Genomic DNA, 24,672 nt, shown 5'->3' on the forward strand with positions numbered 1-24,672 from the left:
ATCACTACTCTTGATATGTACCTGTTGTACCATGTACTTGTCTGAAATAGTATCCCATTTTCTTTGTATTGGTTCCTTTGTGTGAAGTCAGTCCCTCTGTTTTCCTATTAAAAACTGACCACACTGGGCATGAGAGCACAGCTTAGTTAGTTCTCTAGCTATGATGAGAGCCAATTTAATGAGAAGGCTTATGCTGACTTGCCCCCCTCTGTACAGCCACTCACTGGGAAGATCAGTGTGCTTCCATTTCTCTTCTTCCAGCTCTGAGCTCCTTATGTAGCCGAGAACAGAGGGTATGTGATCACTGATAACAAAGGGGGGGAAAGTGTTTATAATGTTTTTTTATATGCATACATAAAATGTTTTGCCTTTTATTTCCATTTTAAACTGAATTGGTGAGAGTTAATATACTAATATATTAATATACAAGTACCAGCGAGTTGGAACCCAGTAATATGGCAGTGCAAACCAGAAACCTGAGCCCATTTACACAAGATCAGAGAGGTATACTATAGGAGGGGGAACGTTCTTTTTTGGACAAAAAAATTCCTTCTGAAAGAGTTGTAACCATGAAGTGTATTGTTGTTTTTTTATAGGAGGTCAGGGGTATGCAAACGTTTGAGAGTAATATACTAAAAAACGTTGGTAGGAATCTGAAAGTGCCAGTTATATATAATAAAATGTAGATTTCACAATAGCAATCAATAAAAATGTATATATAGTAAATTAAGGTGTTATATAAAACTAGATTCCATAATAAAACCCTCAAATAGGAGAAAAATGACTGGAGTCTTTGGCCAGTAGGAGAAAAATTAACTGACCTGCTGATGGTGGTCAGTGGGAGGAAAACGGACCTAATCCCAGGAACCCAAGGCTATTATGTCCCCCTTTAGAGCCCCCCATAACGTCTTAAATTGCTTTTTTCTTCCTCCACCCCCATATTGCAGGGCAGCACATTCATCCCTGCCAATCCACCTCTTGCATCAAATTTAGGGGTTTATACATCACAGAGATCACATACAAGAACCTGGGAAGGATGTGTGAAGGGGATCAGCGGACATCAGCACATCAGGAGGGATGTCTTGGTGCCACTTCACTGCCCTGCATATAAGGGGGGGGGGGGGGGGGGGGGGGGGGTCATGTGCAAGCAAAAAACCACTGTGGTCAACCCTTGACACCAATCCTGCATTCAGTAATGGAGATAATCTGGCTGCGGAATATCGAATAGAATATTCTTCTTTATTTAAGCATTGCTATCACTTGTTTGAATCTCTGTGGCTAAAGACTGTTCTTTTGTTACAACCATTACAGTGGACTAACTCTGCATTAAAAAGTTATGATGACTTTACATTATAGGAGACCACAGAACTGGTAAACCACAAGAAGCCAAGCGGTTAGGCTCCATTCGCAGGAGCGTTTACACATGCTGAGAGAATCTGCAAAAGCCTGCTGCTGGGATTGAAAGATGTCTGCAGAGAGGTGTACCTTCTGAGCCCATAAAATGCAATGACAAGCTATGAGTGGCCACAGCTATTTGTGACTGTTTGCACAGCCAGCCATTACCTGCGGTAATCATGGCTAGCCGCACAAGGCATGCAGGTAAATTGCTGGCTGTGCGAACAGTCACAAAGAGCTATGACCGCCAACAGCTTGTCATTGCATTGTACCGGCTCAGCAGCAGTGTTGCCAACCGCCCGTATTTTTACAAGTAGCCAGTAAAAAAGGGCCACTTTTCTCCTTCCAGTAAATGTCAGTGACAGGAAAAGGTTGCCAGTTAAAAATATGTCTGTGACACTCGGCTTGGAACTGCCCATGTGCAGTTCGGTCTGGAACCAGCTGAGACCATCCGAGCATCTGCTACAATGCGTTTGGGGCGGTGCGTGGGTCTGGCGGAGGCGGTGCCTTAGCGTGCTGTGTGAGGTCATAGTGTAAGGGAGCTGGTCGGGGCCTCTTGTGTGGGTCTTCGGGATAGAAGCAAGGCAAGCCAGGAGCAGGACTGTTAATGGCGTCTGGACCGGAGTGGACTAAAGGGACCACCTGGTGTGGAGAGAGACGGTCACTGTGACGCGAGAGGAAATGTGTCGGTGAGGTATCATCATATGTGCTGCGTACAGACAGTACAGGCACATTCAGTGTCACTGTGAAAGTCAATTTCACATGTCTGCTCATTCTAATTTTTTGCCCTCTTGAGTCCTGTTCCTGAGCTAATTTTAATTAATCAAGACTGCATTTTAGAACCTGCCACACAGTGAGACATTGTAACTCTTATCATAAAATGAGCACAGCGTTCATTTATATACAACCATGTGATCAAAATTATGTAATAGCAGAAATAACAATGCTAGCATCAAACAGGAAAAAAACAAAACTACACCTTAGAAATGGATTACCAAATTAGATTACTGTAGATACAGTTACTAAAAGAACAAAAACATTTGTTTTGTTAAGACCCTTTCAGATTAGCTTGATTTTCCATTTATCACAAATATGACTGAATAGGATTATTCTTGGCAGATGCCTAAAATTGAACAAAGTACCTCTTTGCCATTTTCCTTTACTTGTTGTTCTGTTTTAAGTAGTGCTTGAATTGCAGTTTCTAATTCCTTTCTAGCTTGAAGACATTTAGAAAGCGGATCTTGGCCGCTGGAATGATCTTGGTTCAAATCCATTTTTTTTGGCACTTCTAGAAAAAAAATGAGAGAAAATAAAATAAAATAAAATACACACTTCCTCTGACTTTTCAGAAACATTCCACTGTCAGCAAAATGATATGTCACTCACTCAGCAGTTTCTAAAAACTGTAACTAAGAGATAAAAGTGTAACAGTGAATATCTCTCAGAAAACATCTCAGGACACTGTACATCACCATATCATGCAAAAACAGATTTTGGAAACACCCAGAAAAAGCTATAATTAGCAAGCTGTAAGTGAACTACAACAGCAAGAAATATAGCAAAATGTTAACACTCCATCAAGAAATATCAAAGTTGGTTCTAAAAAATGAACCTGCGCTAGTAAAAGAGTAACTGACATTTGTTCACAACATGGTTACTGTCACAAACAGTTCATAGCTACATGATCTATAGGGAGTCTGAGGTAGCCAGCTGTGCAGACTGGGGCCTAAACAAGGAACACATTCCAGGCTGTTTACATAGCACCTCTCATGAAGAAGTCAATGAACTTAAAAAGACAAGTGCAAGTTTATTCAAAACCCTCCAGGCTGCCCTCCCTACCCCCCCAAACTTAGTCAAGCCTAAACTCCCCCCACACCTATCTCATCTACATGGAGGTGTTTTACAGCCTTTACCCCAAAATCTTGCCAAGCACTGCCCACACCACTGCACATAACCCCCAACAGTTGCGGACACATTTAGGCCTATGGGGAGTGCCTATGCAGAACACTGGAGGAGGTCGCTGCTGTTGGGAATGTAAGTACCTGGGGGGGATTGAGTAAATGGCCCAGGCCAGAACAATCAGGTTTTTTTTGGTGAACCTGAACTTGTCCTTTAGCTCTAAATATAAACCCAGGTACATTGCTATTAAAGTATGACCATTATTGACAGTTCACAAGACAGTAGCCACAAAGACAAGCATTATACATAAAGTTAGACATTTTATTTTTCACAAACCAAAGCTACCTAAAAAGTGCAGCTCCAAATGTTAATAGTTTTTAGGCAATTTTGGGGTCTGTTTTCCAAGTTACAGAAAGGCTACTTGTTGTGATGGCAGTCATATAATGTCATACAAATGTATACAGTTTCCTGCAAGAGGTGCAGAGACATTTTTTTCCATGCAGGAAGGTTTTGTGATTAACAACCAGTCTCCTCCTACAAAAAAAAAAAAAAAAAAATTAATGAAGCTGCATCAAACATGCGACTGAAAATGAGCTGCAAAAATGCATGAAAAGCACATGCACAAGTGTGAACTTATGGCCCGATCTGAAAATCGGACGAAAAATACCGCTTTCAACGCAATCATACGACGATCGGATCAATAGTACAGAGCTTTCTAGAGCCGAACATGACAATTCATCCGATATTATTCCATCGGACAAGCATGACAATTTTCCTCGTACGATACCAGATCGTACGATTGTCGTTTAGTCAGTACAGTTGTCATCCGAAAAATACAATAAAAATACATTACAACACATGATATCACTTCCGATTTTTTTTTTCGGACGTACGAGAATTTTCGTGACTTTAGTAACCACTTCAAATTTCTACTTGTGACTATTAAGCGAAAAAAAAAGCACACGATCTGTATGCTTTTCATGAGACTTTTGGTACGTTTTTTGTGTGTTGCAGTCACCTCCTCCTACAAAAATCATCAAAAATGTGACTAAAAACCAAGTGGAATATGTGCCGCAAAAACACACCAAAATACGCCTGAGCCCAGATTCACACTGAGCGGAACTTTTCACCCCCCCATGTCAATCCCGATTTCAGGTTTCTAGTAATGAGAGGAGGATGAGCCGAATATCACACAGCTGTCAGATCTGTGAGAGTGTCCACAGGAGATTCGGGCCTGTCACCCCCCCCCATCCCCCCCCGGTCATTCAATGTCACCGGCACCGTCCAGACAACAGATCTCCTCTATTGTGTTATTGTGTCCAGTATGACCCCGGGGAATAGACTGACACTTCGGATGACCCCGGGGAATAGACTGACACTTCGGATGACCTCTCACACTCACCCCGGGAAGGAGAACTAACATCACACAGAAGAATACCAGAGATCTGCACAACCAATCCTCCTGTCATTGTGCCGCATACACCAATCTGTGATCACATACAAATACATTACCAGCAATGATCGGGCTACGATGTATACCTTGCTCCTGTGACAGATGCATGTCCCGGTACCGGCACCGACGGAAGAACGAGAACCGAGGCCGCACCAGTATAAAAATCACCGGCTGACGTCACGGGAATGTGGGCGGACCTCAGTGCTCGCTGGACGCCACTAGCAGGGAGCGGCGGATCACGTACACAGCTCAGAGCGGAGCGCAGAGAGAGGCGGCCGGGGAAGGGGAGAGCGCCACCTCCCTGCAGAGGACAGCTAACGCAGTGCTGAATGTATTCCTGGCCATTCTTTTCATAAACGTCCAAAGACACCATAGAATTCCATTCAGTGATGAGTTATACTACGTACGTATAGTGACATCACTGGGGGGTTCAGAGGACAAAGGAAAGAAAGCAGGGCGGCTGCTGCTACCTTTCCTCCTGAAAACGCTAAGCTGCCTGGGCTGGCTGAATCACTGGCTTCAAGTGAATATCAAATCTTTGGGCTAACCACATGCAGACAGGAGTATTTATTAAGGCAGTCTTGTACACATACACAATGGATTCCAATCATCTTGGTGTACACGACTGCACTGCTATCATGTGAGCTTTAAAAAAAAAAAAAAAAAAAAAAGAGGAAGTAGTAGTACAGCATGCTAATTTTTTTTGCACCAAAAAGGCACATAAACCCCATGCAAACACTTCAAAACACAACTTAATAAAAGAACACAAACTGAAGTGGAAAAAAAAAGTATTCCAAAAACCACACTAAGCCTCGGTTCACACCAGAGGCGGCACGACTTGCAGGTCGCCTCGCAGAGGCGACCTGCACACGACTGCCCGGGCGACTTGCAAAACGACTTCTGTATAGAAGTCTATGCAAGTCGCCCCAAGTCGCCCCCGAAGTCGTACAGGAACCTTTTTCTAAGTCGGAGCGACTTGCGTCGCTCCCCTTAGAACGGTTCCATAGCACAGAACGGGAGGCGACTTGTCAGGCGACCTAGCGTCCCTGTGTGAACCGAGCCTAAAAATGTGCACAAACATGAATGCAGAACACACGTTTTCAGCAGAGTGTGGTCTGAAGTCGGCTCTCAGCTGACGTCACTGGAATCACAATAAAGTCAGGATCTGCCAGGTGCCTGGACTGATGCCTCTCTTGGCCTCTCAGAACGCTGCTGAGACAGCCGCTTCCCGCCCCTCCACAGCTCAGCGCTCCAATCAGCGTGGAGGAGCAGAGAGGAGAGCTGCTGATTGACAGTCAGCAGCTCTCCACCCAGGGATCTGTGAGAACCGAGTCATCGGCGGCGTTCGATTGCTCGGTTCTCAGTGCAGAGACGCCAGGGGACAGATGCAGCATTGGTCCAAAGCTGCATCCAACTAGGTAACTATGATGGGTTAAAAACACACACACACACACACACACACACACACACACACACACGAAAAAAAAAAAAAAAATACTTCACAGGCTGAATATTGGGCAGCATCGACCAGTTCAATAGAAATTGGCCAATATTCGGCCCGTGTGTATGGCAGCCGGTCAGACAGAAGCTGGCCACTCGGCCAGTGTTCTGCCCAGAACTCCAACTCATCAAAATCTCCAACCACCTCACTTCTGGTTAGAGATTTCAGCAAAAATGGGAGATCTACACATGTTGGAGTTTTTGGCAGAACCCCGGGAGCATATACAGTCCGGTACTGGATGATTTCGCTGTTTTGACAGAACAGCGGGTACGGAGAAAAAAAAAAAAGTTGTTGCCGCCTTGGAGGTGGCCATGTTTTTGGTTAGTAGCAGGCGGTGTTCTGTGAAAACAGCAAAATCATCCAGTACTGGACTGTATACGTTCCCGTGGGTCTGGCAAAAAACTTCAACTCGTGTAAGTCTCCAATTATTACTGAAATCTCTAACCGGAAGTGAGGTGGTTGGAGATTTGAGATTAGAGTTCTTGGCAGAACACCGGCTTCTATGAAAGGGGTGGTCTGCCGATTGGCATTCAAAAAAACAAAAACGACAAATAGTGTGTACTAGGCTTTACTTGCACACAGTACTTATGTATGAACATCAGCTTCCTGCTGTGAGGATGGACTGTATAAAGCTAGGTTCATATTGTAGGTGGTCCATGCAGCTTTTCCCTTCATGCTGGCCATGATATATAGGCAAGTTTTCTAGACATTTTATCACGTTTACAATTCCAACAATTCCAGAAAGATTGAATGGATCAAGACAACCCACCACAGATATTGCAGGCATTGTGGCACTATGTCTAGATCCGTACAATAACTTTCAGATATTCCTAGCTGGTTTACATTGCGAGAAAACAGACTGTGCATATAGGCAGCATGAGCGTTTTATACATATAGTCCATACAAAAAATATCTGGACAAAGAATGCTGGTCACAGCAAATGAAGTCAATCTATTCCTGAACATGCATTCTGCCACCTGATCACATCTGAACAGTGTATGAACTCTGCAACCACCTTCCCAACCACGTCTGTTTGGATAAGGCGACACAGACAGTCGCCTTATCCAAACATCCAGCTGGTGTGCACAGGTGATAGGAAGCCAATGTATTAAAACAAGAAAAACATAACTTATTGAGGGTAAAATAACATATGGCTGACTTTCAGGGTAGATTTAGACATGTGTCTAAAACAACCACTCCTCTGGTTTTTTTTTTGCTCAGAGTTTGAAGTTGTAGTTTTGGAAGTGATACCTCAAGCACCACTCCAAGCCCTTGTTCACATGGGCTTCAACTTGCATAAAAGCTCAGTAATCAACAAGCTTTGAGCAATTTTTTTAAGGCTTTAAATGCACCATTCAGATTTATGTTAAAGTGGAGTTCCAACTACATTTACTAATTAAAAAAAAAAAAAAAATTTCATTAGTTAATGACATAGCTATTTAATACTTACGTTTTTGGATGAATTCGTCCCCCGATGTCACGTTTAATAGCCAAAATAAACTTATATAAATTGCTGGCCGTTATCATTTTGCTTGTGGGCATGTAAAGCACACAAGCATTTAGTTCCAGGATATGGTGCAGCTGAGCAACCAGCATGTACTGCCCCATTCTCGCACATGCGCAGTAATGGACCGCTGTAAAGTATACAGGTTGCCATAACAACGGGCGTCGTCGGAAGTGCCTACCCTGTTGTTATGGCAACCTTGCCCTCGGCGCTGCCTCCTGGGAAATGATCACACACATCTTCCAGGAGCAGTAGCGAGCGGAGGCGCAGAGGGAAGTGACGTCAGGAGCAGGCACAAAAGGGTAGAAAAAAAAAAAAAATTTCTCCAAATGCTTTTTTTTAAATTTCATGCACATTAATGACATTTTTTTTTTGGAACGCCATAGATTTTAAAGCAGAACTAAATCCATCGATTTAAGTTTCCCAAAACCGTTACATTCAAGGCATGCCATGAATAATCAAAACCAAAAAAAAAAAAAACAGGGATTATGTACTTAAACACTATATGTTCCTCCTCTACCCACTCAACATATATAAGTGGGGCTCTGTGGCAAAACCAAGCATATATAGAAACAGGATGGTACCAAAGAGGGTACCAGCCAAAGTAAATGAGCCTCAGGGATGTAGCGACTAAGAAAGTAAAAAAAATAAGCAAATTAACCACAGAAATGTACAAAAAAATATTAATAAACTTATCTACATCTAAAAATACAACGCTGTTTATACCAAAAAATAAGTCTAGACGGCACTCACACCGCCATGTGAACCTGAGCATCAAAATTAAGTAGAGGACTATGAAAAAAAATAGCCCATCCGGCTGATAAATCAAAATACCGTAGTTCATCAAACTGTGGATCACATAGTTGTGTATCAGTTCACAGATATGAGTTGATAAGCTGTGAGTGAAGCACATGTGAATGTAGACAAAGGCAACGTACCAACAACCTGTGAGCCTGCAGCATTGACATGCAAAAAAAAATGTTATGGAGATATCAATCTCCTGGTTAAAGACATGATGGTTGCACAAGAAGAAAATAGGGCTAGCGACAGTGGTAGAAATGGCAAAAATAGGATTTTTATAACAGCTTACCTGTAAAAATCCTTTTCTTGGAGTACATCACGGGACATAGAGCACCAAAGTAATAACTGTATGGGTTATATGGACACTGGCACACCCTAAACAGGAAGTTGAATTCCCCATACAATCCCTCCCCTTACCAGGAGTACCTCAGTTTTGTAGCAAAGCAATACACGTGTAACCAGAAAGAGGGGTGGGACCTCTGTGTCCCGTGATGTACTCCAAGAAAAGGATTTTACAGGTAAGCTGTTATAAAATCCTATTTTCTTTATCGTACATCACGGGACACAGAGTCACAGTAATAACTGTATGGAATGTCCCAGAGCAATGCCACCTGAGGGGAGGGGACACAAAGTAGGGTGCAATCAGACCTGAGGACCTATACTGCTGCCTGCAGCACACTGAGCCCAAAGAGGATATCCTCATGCCTTCTTACATCCACCTGACAGAATCTGGTGAATGTATGGACTAAAGACCAGGTTGCGGCCTTGCAGATTTGAGCCATGGAGGTTTGGTGATGCACTGCCCACGAAGCACTAACAGCCCTGGCGGAGTGCGCTTTGACCTGAAAAGGTGGAACCTCCTTCAAGCCATAAGCTTGAATAATTACCTGCTGAATCCATTTGGCAATAGTGGATTTCGATGCTGCATGTCCTTTCCTAGGACCTTCAGGCAACACGAACAAAACATCTGTTTTTCTAATCTGAGCAGTCGCCTGCAAATAGATCTTGACTGCTCTCACTACAGCCAAAGAGTGTAGTGACTTTTCTTCCTTAGAACAGGGTTCTGGAAAAAAAATAAGGTAAAACAATATCCTGGTTTAGGTGAAAACCTGAAACTACCTTTGGCAGAAAGCTAGAATGAGGACGCAATACTACTCTATCCTTGTGAACGATTAAATATGGCTTTTTACAAGAAAGAGCCGCCAACTCCGGTACCCTTCCTGTAGAAGAAATTACTACCAGAAAAACTAGCTTCCTTGTCAAAAGGACCAAAGGAATATGTCATATCAGCTCAAAAGGCTGTTTCTGTAATGCCGACAGAACTAAATTCAAGTCCTAAGGGTTCAGGGGTGCCCCAAGTGGTGGATTAAGCCGCGTTACCCCCTGTATAAAGCTTCTGATCAAAGAATGCGATGCAAGCGAACACTGAAACAATACTGCTAAGGCCGAGACCTGGCCCTTGATAGTACCCATTTGCAGAAAGGCAAGAATTCTACCTATGACATACTTTCTAGGATGCCAACCCCTGGATTCACACCAAGAAACATATGCCTTCCAGACTCTATAATAAATGACTCTGAAAGCTGGCTTCCTTGCATTAATCAAGGTAGGTATCACTGAGCCTGAAAGCTCACGATTCCCATGATAGCCAAACTGTTAAATTTAGCATTTGTAAAGTAGGATGGAACACTGGTCCCTGCGATGGCAGGTTTGGACGTGGTGGTAGGGGCCATGGGGCCCCTACCATCATCTTTACTATTTCTGCATACCAAGATCTTCTGGGCCACGAGAACTACCGACTTCCTTTCCCGCTTGATCCTGCGAAGAAGTCTAGGTAGCTGCAAAATAGGAGGGAATGCATAAATCAGTGAGAACTGATCCCACGGAGTCCCCGACGCATCTGTTCCGCATGCGAGTGGATCCCTTGTTCTTGACACAAAGTTGTGTCCCCCATCTTTGGCATCTAGCCAGGAAGACGTCGGGGTGAAGGGACCATTCCCCCGGGAACAACTGCTGGCGACTTAAGTAGTCTGCCGTTCTCTACCCCTGGAATGAAGATTGCCGAAATGCACGGCATATGTTTTTCTACCCAGGTTAGGATATGGTTTACCTCTCCCTGGGCTGCCTGACTTCTGGTGCCCCCTTGGTGATTGATATAACTGCTGACTGCTGTAACATTGTCGGATTGAATCCTGACAGGAGAATTCTGCAACCTGAATGTCTAGGCCCTTAGGGCTAGACGCGCTGCCTGAATTTCTAGAATGTTGATGGGCAAGGTCCTTTCGGTTCTGGACCATTTCAATTGGACAGATGCTACTTCCAGGCCTGCTCCCCAACCTGAAAGGTTGGCTTCTGTTGTTACCACCTTCCAGGTAACCGGTAAGGAGGACTTCCCCTTCTGCAGATTCTCAGATATCCTCCACCAACTGAGGCTCTGGCGCACTTTTGGCCACAAACGCATTGGAAAATCTAGTGCTTGAATCTTCTTGTTCCAGACCAATAGGATACTGTTTTGCAGCAGTCTTGAATGAAACTGAGCATAGGGAACTGCTTCGAATGAAGCCACCATCTTCCCCAACAACCTCATACAAAAGGCGAATGGAAGGACCCTTCTTTGCCCTGAGCCCTTGGACCAGCTCCTTTATGGCGCTGATCTTTGCCTGGGGTAAAAACACCTTCTTCTGGGCTGTATCTATGACCAGACCCAAGTACTCTAATCTTCTTACTGGCTTTAAAGAAGATTTCTCTAGGTTGTCTAGGTATTCCTGGTAGTTGACTCTGGTGACCATGCTATTTTCCAAGCAGACTACTGACTGGTCTATTAAGAGCAGGTCGTCCAGGTATGCTATTATTGTTATACCTTGAGTCCTTAATCTGGCCAGGGGAAGGCCAGAAGTTTTGTAAACACCCGAGGTGCAGTAGCTAGACCGAAAGGCAAGGCTACAAATTGAAAATGAAGTCCTTCTACTTCAAAACAGATACTTCTGGTGAGCGGGGAAAATAGGTACATGCAGGTATGCATCATTGATGTCGCTTGATGCCAGAAGCTCTCCCCCTTATAGGATGGAGACTACTGATCGGATTGATTCCATGCGAAAAGAGCGAATCTTCAGGAACCGGTTTAGATCTTTGAAATCTAGAATAGTTCTGACATCCCCATTTGGTTTTGGTACCGTGAAAAGATTTGAATAAAACCCTGACCCCTGTTCTTCCACAGGAACCACTATGATCACCTTTTGCGACAAAAGTCGGTCTAATGCTAGAAAGAGAGACTTCTTTTTCTTTGGATCTTTGAGAACATTTGACCTGAGGAAACAAGGAGATGGGAATTCTCTGAACTCTAGTTTGTACCCTAGGGCTGCTGTGGAGACCACCCATCTGTCCTGAAATTCTTCTTGCCAGACCTTTGAGAACTGCAGAAGTCTTTCCCCCACTCGAGCGAGCGGTGCCCCTTCATAAGGAGGCTTTAGTGTTCTGTCTTGCGTGTTTCCTCCCCCAGAACTTGTTTTGTCCCTGGGGTCGACCCTGAGGTTTACCTCTTGAACCTGACGGGTGGAGGCCGTCGCGACTGCCTGGAAGCTGATGCCCCTGGCACTGGAGAAAGAGCCAGTTTAAATGTGGGACGTTTACTCTATTTCTTAACTGGCAAAAGGGTACTTTTCCCACTTGATATTTTTTTGGATATATTTGTCCAAATCCTGCCCAAACAGCTTTTCACCGTAAAAAGGAAAACCAGCCAGAAGCTTTTTGTACGGCGCTTCAGCTGACCAACTTTTTAACCATAAGATTCTACGCATATGTACCAAACCGAGCATAAGGCAAGAGGTTTGAAGAATAGAATCTCAGCTAATTCCTGGGCCTGCTGTTCAGGGAACACCTTGAGTACCTGTTTAAAATGGTCTCTCAAGGACTGACATACCCCAATTGCTGCTACTGCAGGTTGAGCCACTGAACCTGCCAGGGAGAAAATGTTTTTTAACAGGAATTCCAATTCTTTATCAGTTGGATCCCTAAGCATTTGCGCATTGTCAACCGGACAAGTCAAACTTTTATTCAGAGGATATAGCAGTGTCAATTGCTGGTACACTCCACATCTTAGTAAATTTTTTCTCCATAGGATAAAGTGTTGAAAACTTTTTAGGAGGAAAAAAGTGCATATCTGGGTGATTCCACTCAGAATACATAAGCTTTTCTAGTAATGAATGGACAGGAAAGGCCTGCAAGGCTTGCGGGGGCTTTAGTGAACCCAAACAGGAAGTGGGCTCTTCAACTGACTCCGTTAAGGGTAGCTTAAATGTGGCGCGGACCATTTCAGTAAGAGAATGCAACAGCAACTTCTCAGCATGTGAAGCTGAAGAAGGTCCTTCCCCACTTGATTCCTCGGAAGAGGAATCATCAGCCTGTTCACGGTCCCCTGAGGGGGATACATCTTCCCCCTCCCACAGTTCCTCTGTTTGAGGATCCTGGGTGGTAGAAGGGGACCTAATGCGTTTTCTTTCACTGTGAAGACATGATTAAAGCCACTAAGGATGAGCTCCGACTTGTTCGCACACGCCCCACGTGCAGAGCCCGCCAGGAAGTCGGCACTGCGCTGCGCTAATCACAGGCAGCGAGACATTGTCCCAATGCGCGGCTGCAGAGATCGGGAAATGTCTCACTGCCTTTGAGCAGCGCAGTGCCGACTTCCTGGCGGGCTCTGCACGTGGGGCGTGCGAACAAGTCGGAGCTCATCCTTAGAAGCCACTAATCTTTCCTCTAAACCACTCATAGCTGAGAAGAAAACCTGCTCAGTTATATAGACAGAGGCTGAAGTGTCTGAAGCAATTGCGGCCCCTGACGACTCACTCTGACCAGCCTCCCTAGATCGGCATGGTATTGCAGAGGGAGGGTCCTTAGGACCTGAGGGTGACCCCATTGTGTCCTTGGTCTTTGTGGCATTTGAACCACCTCCTCTGGTCATAGTGCTGAGAACAAACGCAGTGGTACCACAAAAAAAATGCACCCACTGCTGAGCAATAGTACAGCAACTACTGCTACTATTAAGCTCGGCCTCAGGCTTAAAGTAAATGTGCCTGGGAATGCCTGTGTCACCCACTCACATGCCACCCGCCTGCTCTGTGTCCCTCCTAGCTGTATGCACCTGAAAAAGGCGCATTTTATAGCTATGCAGCCCGCATTGTGGATGCTAAATCGCGCCAATGCTGCTAAGCCCCGCCCCTTCCTCTGACCACCCACCGCGCCCCCTCCCTCATCTATTTTAAAATAGAACGTTTTCCCATGCAAGCGGGCTCCAGTCCTGACTGGACCGCATGGAGGACAACTGGGGTGGGGGAGGGGAGGAGAGCTGCCCAAGGGAACCGCCGTAATGGTGGCAGGAGCTGCGTGGCACACCACCATCTAATGCCATGCTCCCTCTGCCTGGAGGAAAGCTATCCAGGGGACATTCCTAGGAGAAGAACCCCCCCCTTCCCTTGAGACAGAGGCGAGACTGACATGCATGGAACAGGTACGTGTTGACAGCCCCCGGTGGTGACTATAGGCATAGCAACATTTACTTTAAAGCGGTAGTAAAGTCATTTCTTTTACCTACAGGTAAGCCTAGAATAAGGCTTACCTGTAGGTAAAAAGAATATATCCTAAACCTGTACGGTTTAGGAGATATTCCCCTCGTAATGAGCCGCTGACTTCAGCGGCGCATGCGCTCCGGGGATTCTCGGCTGAAAGTCCGGACACCGGAGAGAAGTCTCCTGCGCGTATGCGCGTGAGTGATGACATCGCGGCTCCGGCCACTCAATGTCAGCTCCCTCGGCGTGGACCAGGTGAGATACCGGCGCCTTGTTCTAAGGTAAGTATTTCATAATGAGCTAGTATGCAGTGCATACTAGCTCATTATGCCTTTTCCCTTACAGGTGTAGAAAAAAAAAAAAAAAAAAAAAAAGAGTCAGTGGGTTTACTACCGTTTTAAAAGGAGAAAACCCACAAGAATTAGAAAAAAAATCCTTAGGAATCTCCCTTACCTCACCCAGCTGCAGGGTTCTGTGGTAACAGACCCAATCTTCACCTCTCACGGTGGACTCCATTAGAAAACCTTCAGGGACTGAGGCCCCCTTTTTATCGGGGGATCCTCAGCCCTGGGCCTGTAAAAAGCACCCCGCCAGGAATATGGCTAAACAAATACTGGATCCTGGGGTCCAGCTCTATAAAAAGACAGGCAATCTGGCACCTTCACCCTGAGGAGCAATTCATTGCCACACCAGTACATTCGGTCTTTCGTGGAAACCAACAGGAGTGCAGAAAAAAGGTCTGGCATTAGGAGCAAGGCGTCTCACGCCAAAGTTTTCAAACGCTTCCACACCGGTACAGAGAGGCTTCAGTGGAAGTAGACAGGAGCGTGGAGCGATTTCAGACGTGCAAGAGCATGACAGCGCATTTCGCTGGGGAACCCCAGCTTCGTCAGGACGTGTCATGAATAATAACTAACAGTTGCATGTGCTCTCAACCAAACTGTCAAGCTTTCAAATAAATGGTGTCATACCTGATCACATGTAGCATCATGGTAACTGCACATGAAATAGAAACTTGGCTGTAAAGGGTTGGAGGTTTAAGTTATGCTTTAATGGATGTACTATCACTTTAACCCTTTTACTACCACCAGCGTATGTCAAAAAACCTAACAACCCAACTGTTGGGTTTCAGGTGGAAGCAATGAGGTGGCTGTATGGCCACCCAATAACTTCCACAGAACTCTAGCACATACAATCCGTGCTCAATTAGCTTTAGTGTAGTGCAGGGGAGATATCAGGGGTGTATTAAAAAGGGAGCCGGTCACAGTAACATTGCTATCACAGAGGGGGTTATTAAGTGGAAAAAAAAAAAAAAAAGTGAAAAAAATGTAGGTACACCCAAGTACTTTGCAGTGGAAGGGTTAAAACAAGCTTCAAGCAGTGCTAAAGCCTAGCTTGTTTAAAGCGACAGTTAGCACCCCCATTAAGTTCAGTGTTTAACATGTTTCAGCATGTTTGCTGAAAGCTCTGCACATGACCTGAAAAAGCTTGCTTTTCACAATGCTCTTAAGGCTGGTACACACGAATATTGTGTGTACAGCAGCCTATTTGTGAACTTTATAAAGATGGAAATTGAAAATGCCAATCAGTAATGTTTACTTACAAAGAATTGGAAAATTCTGGGATTTCTTGATACCAAGTCAAGGTCAGGTAGACCAAGGAAGATTGTAGCCACAACTGCCAGAATTGTTCAGGATAACAAAAGAAATACAGGCTGCTCTGGAGAAAGACGTTGTGGTTGTTTTAAGGAGCACAAAATGACAATACTTGAACAAAAATGAGCTGCATGGTCAAGTTGGCAGAAAGAAGCCTTTACTAGACCAATGTCACGACAACACCTTGACATGCCTCACAGCTTGACACACTGTAATCTGTAGTGACAAGACCAAAATAGAGCTTTAGAGTCACAACCATAAGAGCTGTGTTTGGAGAGGGGTCAACAAGGCCTATAGAGACAAGAATACCATCCTCACTGTGAAGCATGGTGGTAGCTCACTGATCTTTTGGGCAGGGCTTGACAAATTTGCTTTGAATCTTGGAGCCAGCATGATCTGGCTCTGCCTCCACGTCATGTCTGCCTGGTGCCCTGCCAGCAGTGGGGTGGTCCGCTGTCACACAGGTGGCAGGACTTGGGGACTCTGTTCTGCGCACTGTACTCCTCCAGGGGGAAGCCGAGCGTATTGATAGCTACCACCGTCAAGGCGGCATTGACAAATTCCAGCATACAGCTCTGCAGCTGGACACCCCCCGGCAGTCGTATAGACAGGGCAAATAATGCGGGAGGCTGCATCCTTGGCTCCATGGGGTCTCTGGAAAGGATCGCTGTGTCCTCCAGTGAGCCGGTTGTCCTAGGGCTGTGCAGTGAATTCGGGGAAGTGTGCACCGGAGGGCTCCGTCTGCATTCTGTACACAAGGAGGCATGGAGTAGACAAGGGACAACCAAGGACACAGGGTGGGGAATGGGAGAGTGCAAAGCAGTGTGGGCTGGCAGGGGTCCAGGCGCCGGGACGCAGTTTCTGGTCACTGTGGCGACCTGGGATTTGTCAAGCCCTGGTTTTGGGGGTATGTGAGCTCTAACGGCAAGGGGAATCTTGTGAAAATTGATGGCGAGATGAATGCAGCATTTTATCAGAAAATACTGGCAGACAATTTGCATACTTCTGCACGAAAGCTCTTGGACTTTCCAGCACAAGGAGGACCCTAAGCAAAAACAGGTGAAGGTTCTGGAGTGGCCATCACAGTCTCCTGACTTTAATACTGTATCATTGCGTCACTCTAGGGAGATCATTCATGAAAGACAACCAAAGACTTTGTATGACCTGGAGGAATTTTTCCAAGATGAATGGGCAGTTATACCACCTGCAAGAATTTAAGGCCTTATAGACTATTACTATAAACTATTACAAAAGACTGAAGCGCGTTCATTGATGCTAAAGGAGGCAATACACAGTATTAAGAATTAAGGGTGTGCAGACTTTTGAACAGGGGTCATTTCATTTGTTTATTTGTTACCATGTTTTGTTTTATGATTCTGTCATTCTGTAATGACCTACAGTTAAGAAAAGAAATAAATGAAATGTGATTGGCCCGCTCACTCATGTTTTCTTTAAAAATGGTACATAGTGTACGGGTATATTACCAAATTCTCCAAGGGGATGCAAACTTTTGAGCACAACTGTGCATAGGGTAAATAAATGTTACCTAGACGTATTTCATTATTACAGCAAGTCATTTATGGCTTGTTAAAGCAGAGTTCCAGTTGTTTTTTTTATGTTGATTTCAATTGGCAGCACTACATGTGGCTCATGGGACATTTTGGCATTTTGTGGGTTACATGTTTTTTTTTTTTACTGAACGTTTTGCAGCATTTGCCACCCGTTTTTTCACATGGCAAAATGTGTGTTTGGTGTGCCATTAACAATTAATGGAACTGAAAGCACAACTAGTAATTTTAGGTGTATAAAAAGGTGGCCATACACTATATACAATCTGATTTTACAATCTCCTTTAGATTTACCAAATTTATAGAATAGGAGGAAACACCTATCTAGCCAATCACTCTGTATCCAATCTGGCAGGCCATTGCACTACATGGCTGAAGGTAGATCTAAAGGAGATTGTACAGTGTATGGTGAACTTTACAGAACTCAGGACACCCTGTTTTCAATACTACAGCTCTATCCACATAGGCTGTTACAGTATCTCCTGCACACGTCAAAATGCAAAATGAAAGAGCTATGCAAGATTAAATTTAAAGGCCAATTTCACCTTTGTTCACCTTTTTTTTTTCTAAATTCCAGCTCCCCTATGTACCAATATACCATTAATGTAATTCTTTTTCAAAAATATCAAAGCTTTCCATTAATTCTACAGACACTTACTTCACTGTCCTCATGAATGTTTGTACAATCAGATTGTATAGTGTATGGCCATCTTTATACACCTAAAATTACTAGTTGCGCTTTCTGTTCCAATCATTAACGGCACACTAAACACAGTAGCAAACACATTTTACCATGTGAAAAAAATGATGGGCAAATGCTGAAAAATGCACAGTAAAAACAGGCAACCCACAAAACACAAAAATGTCCTATAAGCCACATGTAGTGTAGCCAATTGAAATCAACAGGCTGCCTTATGCGTGTCACAGGAAAGACGTGACACAAAATGTGTACTCCCACTATGCTAGCTAGTGACGGGCTCGGACGTGTTCACAACCTCACGTGCTCAATCCCGCCAGGAAGCCGACACTGCACACCGCTAACGACAGGCAGTAAGACATTTCCCGGTCCGCAGCTGCACAGATCAGGAAATGTCTCACTACCTGTGATTAGCGGTGTGAAGTGTCGGCTTCCTGGCGGGATCGGGCATGTGAGGCCGCGAACATGCCTGAGCCCATCACTAATGCTAGGTGTGAATGATGGGGCCTGAAAGTGAAATTGGTGCGTTAACACAACAATGAGGCTCCATTCACATCTGGGCGTTTCCTTGCATTTCAGAAATGTGCTGCACCAAAAAAAAAAAAAAAAAAAAAATTATATCACAGTAAAAAACGCACCAAGTAAAAAAAAGTCTTGAAGCTTCTTTGGGTCAATTGTTGTGTGTGGGGCAGCCCATTCAGGCGGATGGGCTGCTCTATGTGTGATGAGTGAAAATGCTCCAAATGGCCCGACCCCCCCCCCTCCTTAAAAAAAAAAAAAAAAAAAATTATATATGCATGTGGGAATGCGAGTTCCCGCTGAGCAGAGATTTGAATGTGGCTTGACAGCTAAGTGTTTCTGTCCACTACTTCCAATGTACTTGTATAAAGATGGCCATACACTATGCAATCTGATCGTATATTGTTTATTTAGTGAGAAGGGTCATCACTGATTGATTGCATTTAATTTAAAAAACATGCAGCTGGGAATGGGTGAGTAGGTATGAGCTAATGAGGTTAGCTGGTCAACTCCTTCCTGTGTCATGACCTAAAGTCTTACCAAGAAGTAAGGCAGAAGCAATGGATACGTTCGGGAGGAGAAGAAGAAAGAAGAAAGAAGAAAGAAGAAAGAAGAAAGAAGAAAGAAGAAAGAAGAAAGAAGAAAGAAGAAAGAAGAAAGAAGAAAGAAGAAAGAAGAAAGAAGAAAGAAGAAGAAAGCATTCTTTCAAAAAACACCAATTCTACAAACGGCTGCTGCTTTACTTTGGCTTCTATGGGTTATTTGGACAGCTGGTAAAACAGATTTCATAATTTCCCTTGATACAGGGTATGACGCACACAAACATTTTAGGTACTACCTGTACTGAGAACAATATGAAGGCTACTACCTCATAAAAAGCCAGAGAATCAGAAAATATTGAAGGCTGTACATTAAAGCAGTTGTGGACCGCTGATGTTCAAAAAACCCTGCAAGGCAATGGCATACTAGCACGTTATGAAATACTGTAAAGTCACCACCGGGAGGGCTGACATATTCCCTGTCTGTCTTTCGGGTTTGTGAGCTCCAGCTATGCGACTGGCTGGAACCACGATGACGTCACTTCTACAAAAGCGGGAGCCGCTGTTTCCAGCACAGACTCTGAAGGTCTGACACTGTAAGCCAGAACTTCAGAGCGCATGCGCCAATGAGGTTATACCAAGAGGCCTACAGCAACTCTGAAGCAGTTGCAGGAATTTATGACAGAGTGGTCATTGTGTGCGTTCCTGTGTGGTGTGATTTCAGCCCATTCATTTTGAATAGGCTGAAATTGCACTGCACCAAAAGCAGTACAAACTCACTGCAACCAGATTGCATGGCACTCATGTGCCATTCTTTCCGGTGAGGGTAAACACACTGTATCTGCAACCTGCATTTCGAGTGTCTTTATTATTGACACCCGCTGCAGATTGCAACTGAAGTGCGTTCTGATCATGGTGTATAAAACACACATGGAACCTGGGATTCCTGCACCGCGTTCTGGTGTGAACTGGCCCTAAAGCCCCGTACACATGGGCTGAATGGCAGGCGGCATCAGCCGGTTCAATAAAAACCACCCAATATTCGGCCCGTGTGTACGGCTGCCAGTCCAACAGAAGCTGGCCAAACGAGCATGATGGAAAACCAGTAGCCGACCGACTCCTGATTAGTGCTCTCAGCCAATGGCTGATCAGAATGTTCTCCCCCTGTCAGAACACAACAACTCAGTGGGGGAGATCGCTGTACTAACGTCAGATCATTAGTACATCGGCTTCGACCGAAGCCGACAGTTTTTTTCGTTCAATCCAGGAAAAAACACAGTGTGTACCAGGCTTAAAACACATGCACACAGAAATATTGTGAAACTTAGAAAACATTCTAGCAAGTTTCCATTCACGGAAGGACCTCCCTCTGGTGAAATGTTACAATTTATTTTCATTCCCAAGCTCAGGACAGAACATTTCTACACGGTATACTTTGGCCAGGGCAGAGTCCCCTTCATTGTTATTTTGTGCATTACTAAAATACCAACTGCCTATACCGGATCGTAAGTAATAAATGTGTGTTTTTAGTGATTTGTTTTTAATCACTGGCAGTATTTACCTGACATTCAATATTTTACTTTGATGACTTGACTCTTCTTATCACATGCGATATTTCCAAAAAATGAGTCACGTGACTTTCATATCACATGTGAAATCCTATAGTAGATTGACCTCCATAAGCCTTGCTCATCTCCATAACATCGGGAGAGGTTTTCTGTATTCCACAGAGAAAAACCAGACGGAGCCGATAACCATACTTGAGATATCAGGCCATAAGAGGCAGAGTGCACAGAAGTAACCAGTTCAATAGATTGCTGGCAGGTGCACAAAAGCAGCTTCCAGCTGCCAAGACTGAAACCTGGCTATGCTATTTTCATTGAAAAGAATTTGCCCTATTGCAACATAATACATTAGCTAGCACTGGTATACAACATTAACCACTTCAGCCCCAGAAGGATTTACCCTCTTAATGACCAGGCCATTTTTTGGGATACGGCACAGTTAAAAGCAATGGCTTTAACGGACAATTGCACAGTCGTGCGATGTTGTACCCAAACAAAATTGACGTCCTTTTTTTCCCACAAATAGTTTTCTTTTGGTGGTATTTGATCACCACTGTGGTTTTTATTTTCTGCGCTATAAACAAAAAAATAGCAACAATTTTGAAAAAAATAAAATAATATTTTTTACTAAAAAAAAAAAAAAAAAAAGAAGAAGAAGTCTTCATCAGTGTAGGCCAATAGGTATTCTTCTACATATTTTTGGAAAAAAAAAAAAAAAAACGCAATAAGCGTATATTGTTTGTTTGTAGCATCTACATAATAGGGAATATATTTATGGCATTTTATTATTATTTTTTTTTTTTACTAGTAATGGCGGCGATCTGCGATTTTTAGCGAGACTGCAACATTGCGGCAGACAGATCGGACACTTTTTTGGGACCATTAACATTTATACAGCTATTAGTGCTATAAAAATGCACCAATTACTGTATAAATGTCACTGGCAGGGAAGGGGTTAACACTAAGGGGCGATCAAGGGGGTTAAGTGTGTTCCCTAGGTGTGTTTCTAGCTGTGAAGGGATGTGACTGACTAGAGGAGGAGCCAGATCGCTGCTTCTACTTAGTAGGAACATACGATCTGTCTCTCCTCCCCTGTCAGAACAGGGATTTGTGTGTACACACACACACACACACACACAAATCCCCGTTCTGGCTCTCGTGTTCACGATTGCGAGTGGCTGGCGATTGCCCCCACCAACCACGCGCAGCGGGCGTGGCTCTTAAAGGAGCCGCCGTACATATAAGGCGATTTGCGCAGGAGAGCCAACCTGCCGCCTTATATGAATGGGAGCCAGTCAGGAAGTGGTTAAAGTAAAAGCACAACTCCTAAATCTAAAACTGTAAAGTGTAAGTTCATCTTTTCAGAAAAAAAAAATATATACATGAAACTGAACTAACACCCTACATCAGGGGTTGGCAACCTTTGAGAGATGGAGATCTACCTGGTCAATACTGAAGAAATCAAAGATCCGCCCCCCCTTTTTTTTAAAGAAACTAGCAGCCCACCAATAAAAAGTAAAGACAGCATTAAAAACCTAGAAAAATCTACTAAAAACTGTCACTGCAAAAATACAAACATGGCATACCTTAAGGCCCCTTTCACACTGAGGAGCTTCTAAACTGCCCGTAAAACACTGGGCACTTTTGATGAGCCTTCTATTCATTTCAATGGAGAGGGGCGTTTTTTCACTGCCCTAGTGTGAAAGCATTCATTGATTTTAATTGAAGTAGTTTTTCGTGAGCTTTTCAGACGCTTTTTTTTTACCGCGAAAGCACCTGAAAAGCGCCTCAGTGTGAAAGGGGTCTAAACGTTAGCTTCAGTGAGAAACTCGACTTTCACTTACATTCACAATTGGTTTAATGTCTGGGGAGCAATTGGTTACCCCCACAAGTCTGATGCCTGAGTTCATCATGAAAGCAGAAGATCTGGTACTGCAGGCTGATTTTCTTGACTAATATCAGGCCTGACCAGATTTCTGGCCAGTGCAACTAGTATGTAGAGTAGTGTCCAGAGGGTATCAGGAGGGCTGGGGTCTCAAGAGGGCATGGCACTGGGTGGATAAGGAGGGCTGGGTGGACAGGAGGGCATGGGGGGACCAGGAGGGCTGGAGTGTCAGGCAGGCATGGTATTGGGGGGCTCAGGAGGGCTGGAGTGTCAGACAGGCATGGTATTGGGGGCTCAGGAGGGCTGGAGTGTCAGACAGGCATGGTATTGGGGGGGGGGATATAAACAAAAGAAATAACGGGTCCTATATAGGTGTATTCACAGAGAAATATTAATTATCTTCACCCTTGTCCCCTTCCCTCCGATCGTACGCAGATGCCCGCAGCTCTAACCGGGCCTCCCACCGGGAGACCCGATCCACGATCTGCCACTACCAGCGGCTAGGGACAGACTGGCACAAAGCCGGAAACGGCTTCATTCCAGTCTCCTGATTGTAAACACAGAAGCAACGTCACTTCCTGTTTACTCGGCTGCCAATGGCGCCGGTTTTTAAAAAAAATACAGTATTCAGAATCGCCGAAAATGGCGATCTGAATACTTTGAAGTGCAAAGGAGGGATTGGAGGTCTTTTAGACCCCCCGATCCCTCCATAAAGATTACCTGTCACCACCTATTTCTGTCACAAGCGATGTTTACATTCCTTGTGACAGCAATAAAAGTAATCAATTTTTTTTTTTTTTTTTTTAAAAACACAAATATAAAAATAAAGAAGAAAATTTTTTTTTTTAAAGTGTCCCCGTCACCCGCGAGCTTGCGCAGCAAAGAAAACGCATATGGAAGTCGCGCCCGCATATGTAAACGGTGTTCAAATCACACATGTGAGGTATTGCCGCGATCGTCAGCGTGAGAGCAATAATTCTAGCACTAGACCTCCTCTGTAACTCTAACCTGGTAACCATAAAAATTTTTTAAAGCGTTGCCTATGGAGATTTTTAGGTACTGTAATTTGTCGCCATTCCACGAGTGCGTGCAATTATAAAGCGTGACATGTTTAGTATCTATTTACTCGGTGTAACATCATCTTTCACAATATACAAAAAAAAAATAATTAGGCTAATTTTACTGTTTTTTTTTTTTTAAATTCACGAAAGTGTCCCTTTTCCCAAAAGGTTGCGTTTAAAACACCGCTGCACAAATACCGTGTGACATAAAATATTGCAACAATCGCCATTTTATTCTCTAGATTCTCTGCTAAAAAAATATATATAATGTTTGGGGGCTCTAAGTAATTTCTATAAAAAAAATACGAATTTTAACTTGTAAACACCAAATGTCAGAAATAGGCTTAGTCATGAAAGGGTTATACCACTCACCAGAATGGGGTGCTATTACCATAGCCAAACCATACAGAGCATACAAAGTGAAACCCAGGTAAGGCTACCCGGGTAGATATGCGGCTTCTTAGGCAACAGAGGGTCCTGATCAGGGTTAGTCATAAAAATAATTTTTTTTTTCAGAAATTACACAGAATTGGAAACTAGGAAAGTTCATATTAACGATTAGCGATATCTTAGCAACTTCACACACAATGCTTCAAGAGCAAAAACACTAGAAAGTAGTGGTAATGGACAAAGGACAAAAAAAAAAAAAAAAAAAAAAAAAAAAAAAAAGACACATATTACAAGGACAAACTCAAAAACAAAAGTCCGGATGCCAAATACCATTCACATAGGACTGTCATGCGATAATTATCGCTGTATGAATTAAAAAGCTTATCAATATTCCTGACAATCGTTATGTGAATGGCCCCCAGGTGATCGAGGTCACTCAGGCTACTTTCACACTGGGGCGGGCGGGTCGTCAGCAGTTACTGTCGTTTTAGCGGCGCTATTAAAAAGGGTTAAAACCGCTGGCGGTGCTGCCCCATTGATTTCAATGGACAGGGGCGCTTTAGGAGCGGTGTATACACCGCTCCAAAGATGCTGCTAGCAGGACTTTTTTTTACCGTCCTGCAAGCGCACCGCTCCAGTATGAAAGCACTCAGGCTCTTTACAGGCACTATGCATT

The 24,672-nt window shown here is 44.0% G+C and overlaps 1 protein-coding gene across 3 annotated transcripts in view; it reads right to left on the reverse strand.

The window, feature by feature from the left end:
• The window catches only part of NCOA4 (nuclear receptor coactivator 4), a 48,704-nt gene that overhangs the window by 18,483 nt on the left and 5,549 nt on the right, over positions 1–24,672 (reverse strand). The window contains exons 1-2 of one of the 3 annotated variants that reach the window (XM_073596913.1): positions 4,834–4,988; positions 2,538–2,683 (exon numbers count right to left, since the gene is read on the reverse strand). In XM_073596913.1, coding sequence (XP_073453014.1) covers positions 2,538–2,683; positions 4,834–4,855 — 168 coding nt within the window. In that variant the 5' untranslated portion in view covers positions 4,856–4,988. Of the gene's footprint in view, positions 1–2,537; positions 2,684–4,806; positions 4,989–24,672 lie in introns of those variants that run through there. The other 2 variants (XM_073596912.1, XM_073596914.1) reach the window with 2 other exon arrangements.

This window comes from Aquarana catesbeiana, linkage group LG08 (genome assembly GCF_042186555.1).
Source record: "Aquarana catesbeiana isolate 2022-GZ linkage group LG08, ASM4218655v1, whole genome shotgun sequence".
Taxonomy (NCBI): domain Eukaryota; kingdom Metazoa; phylum Chordata; class Amphibia; order Anura; family Ranidae; genus Aquarana; species Aquarana catesbeiana.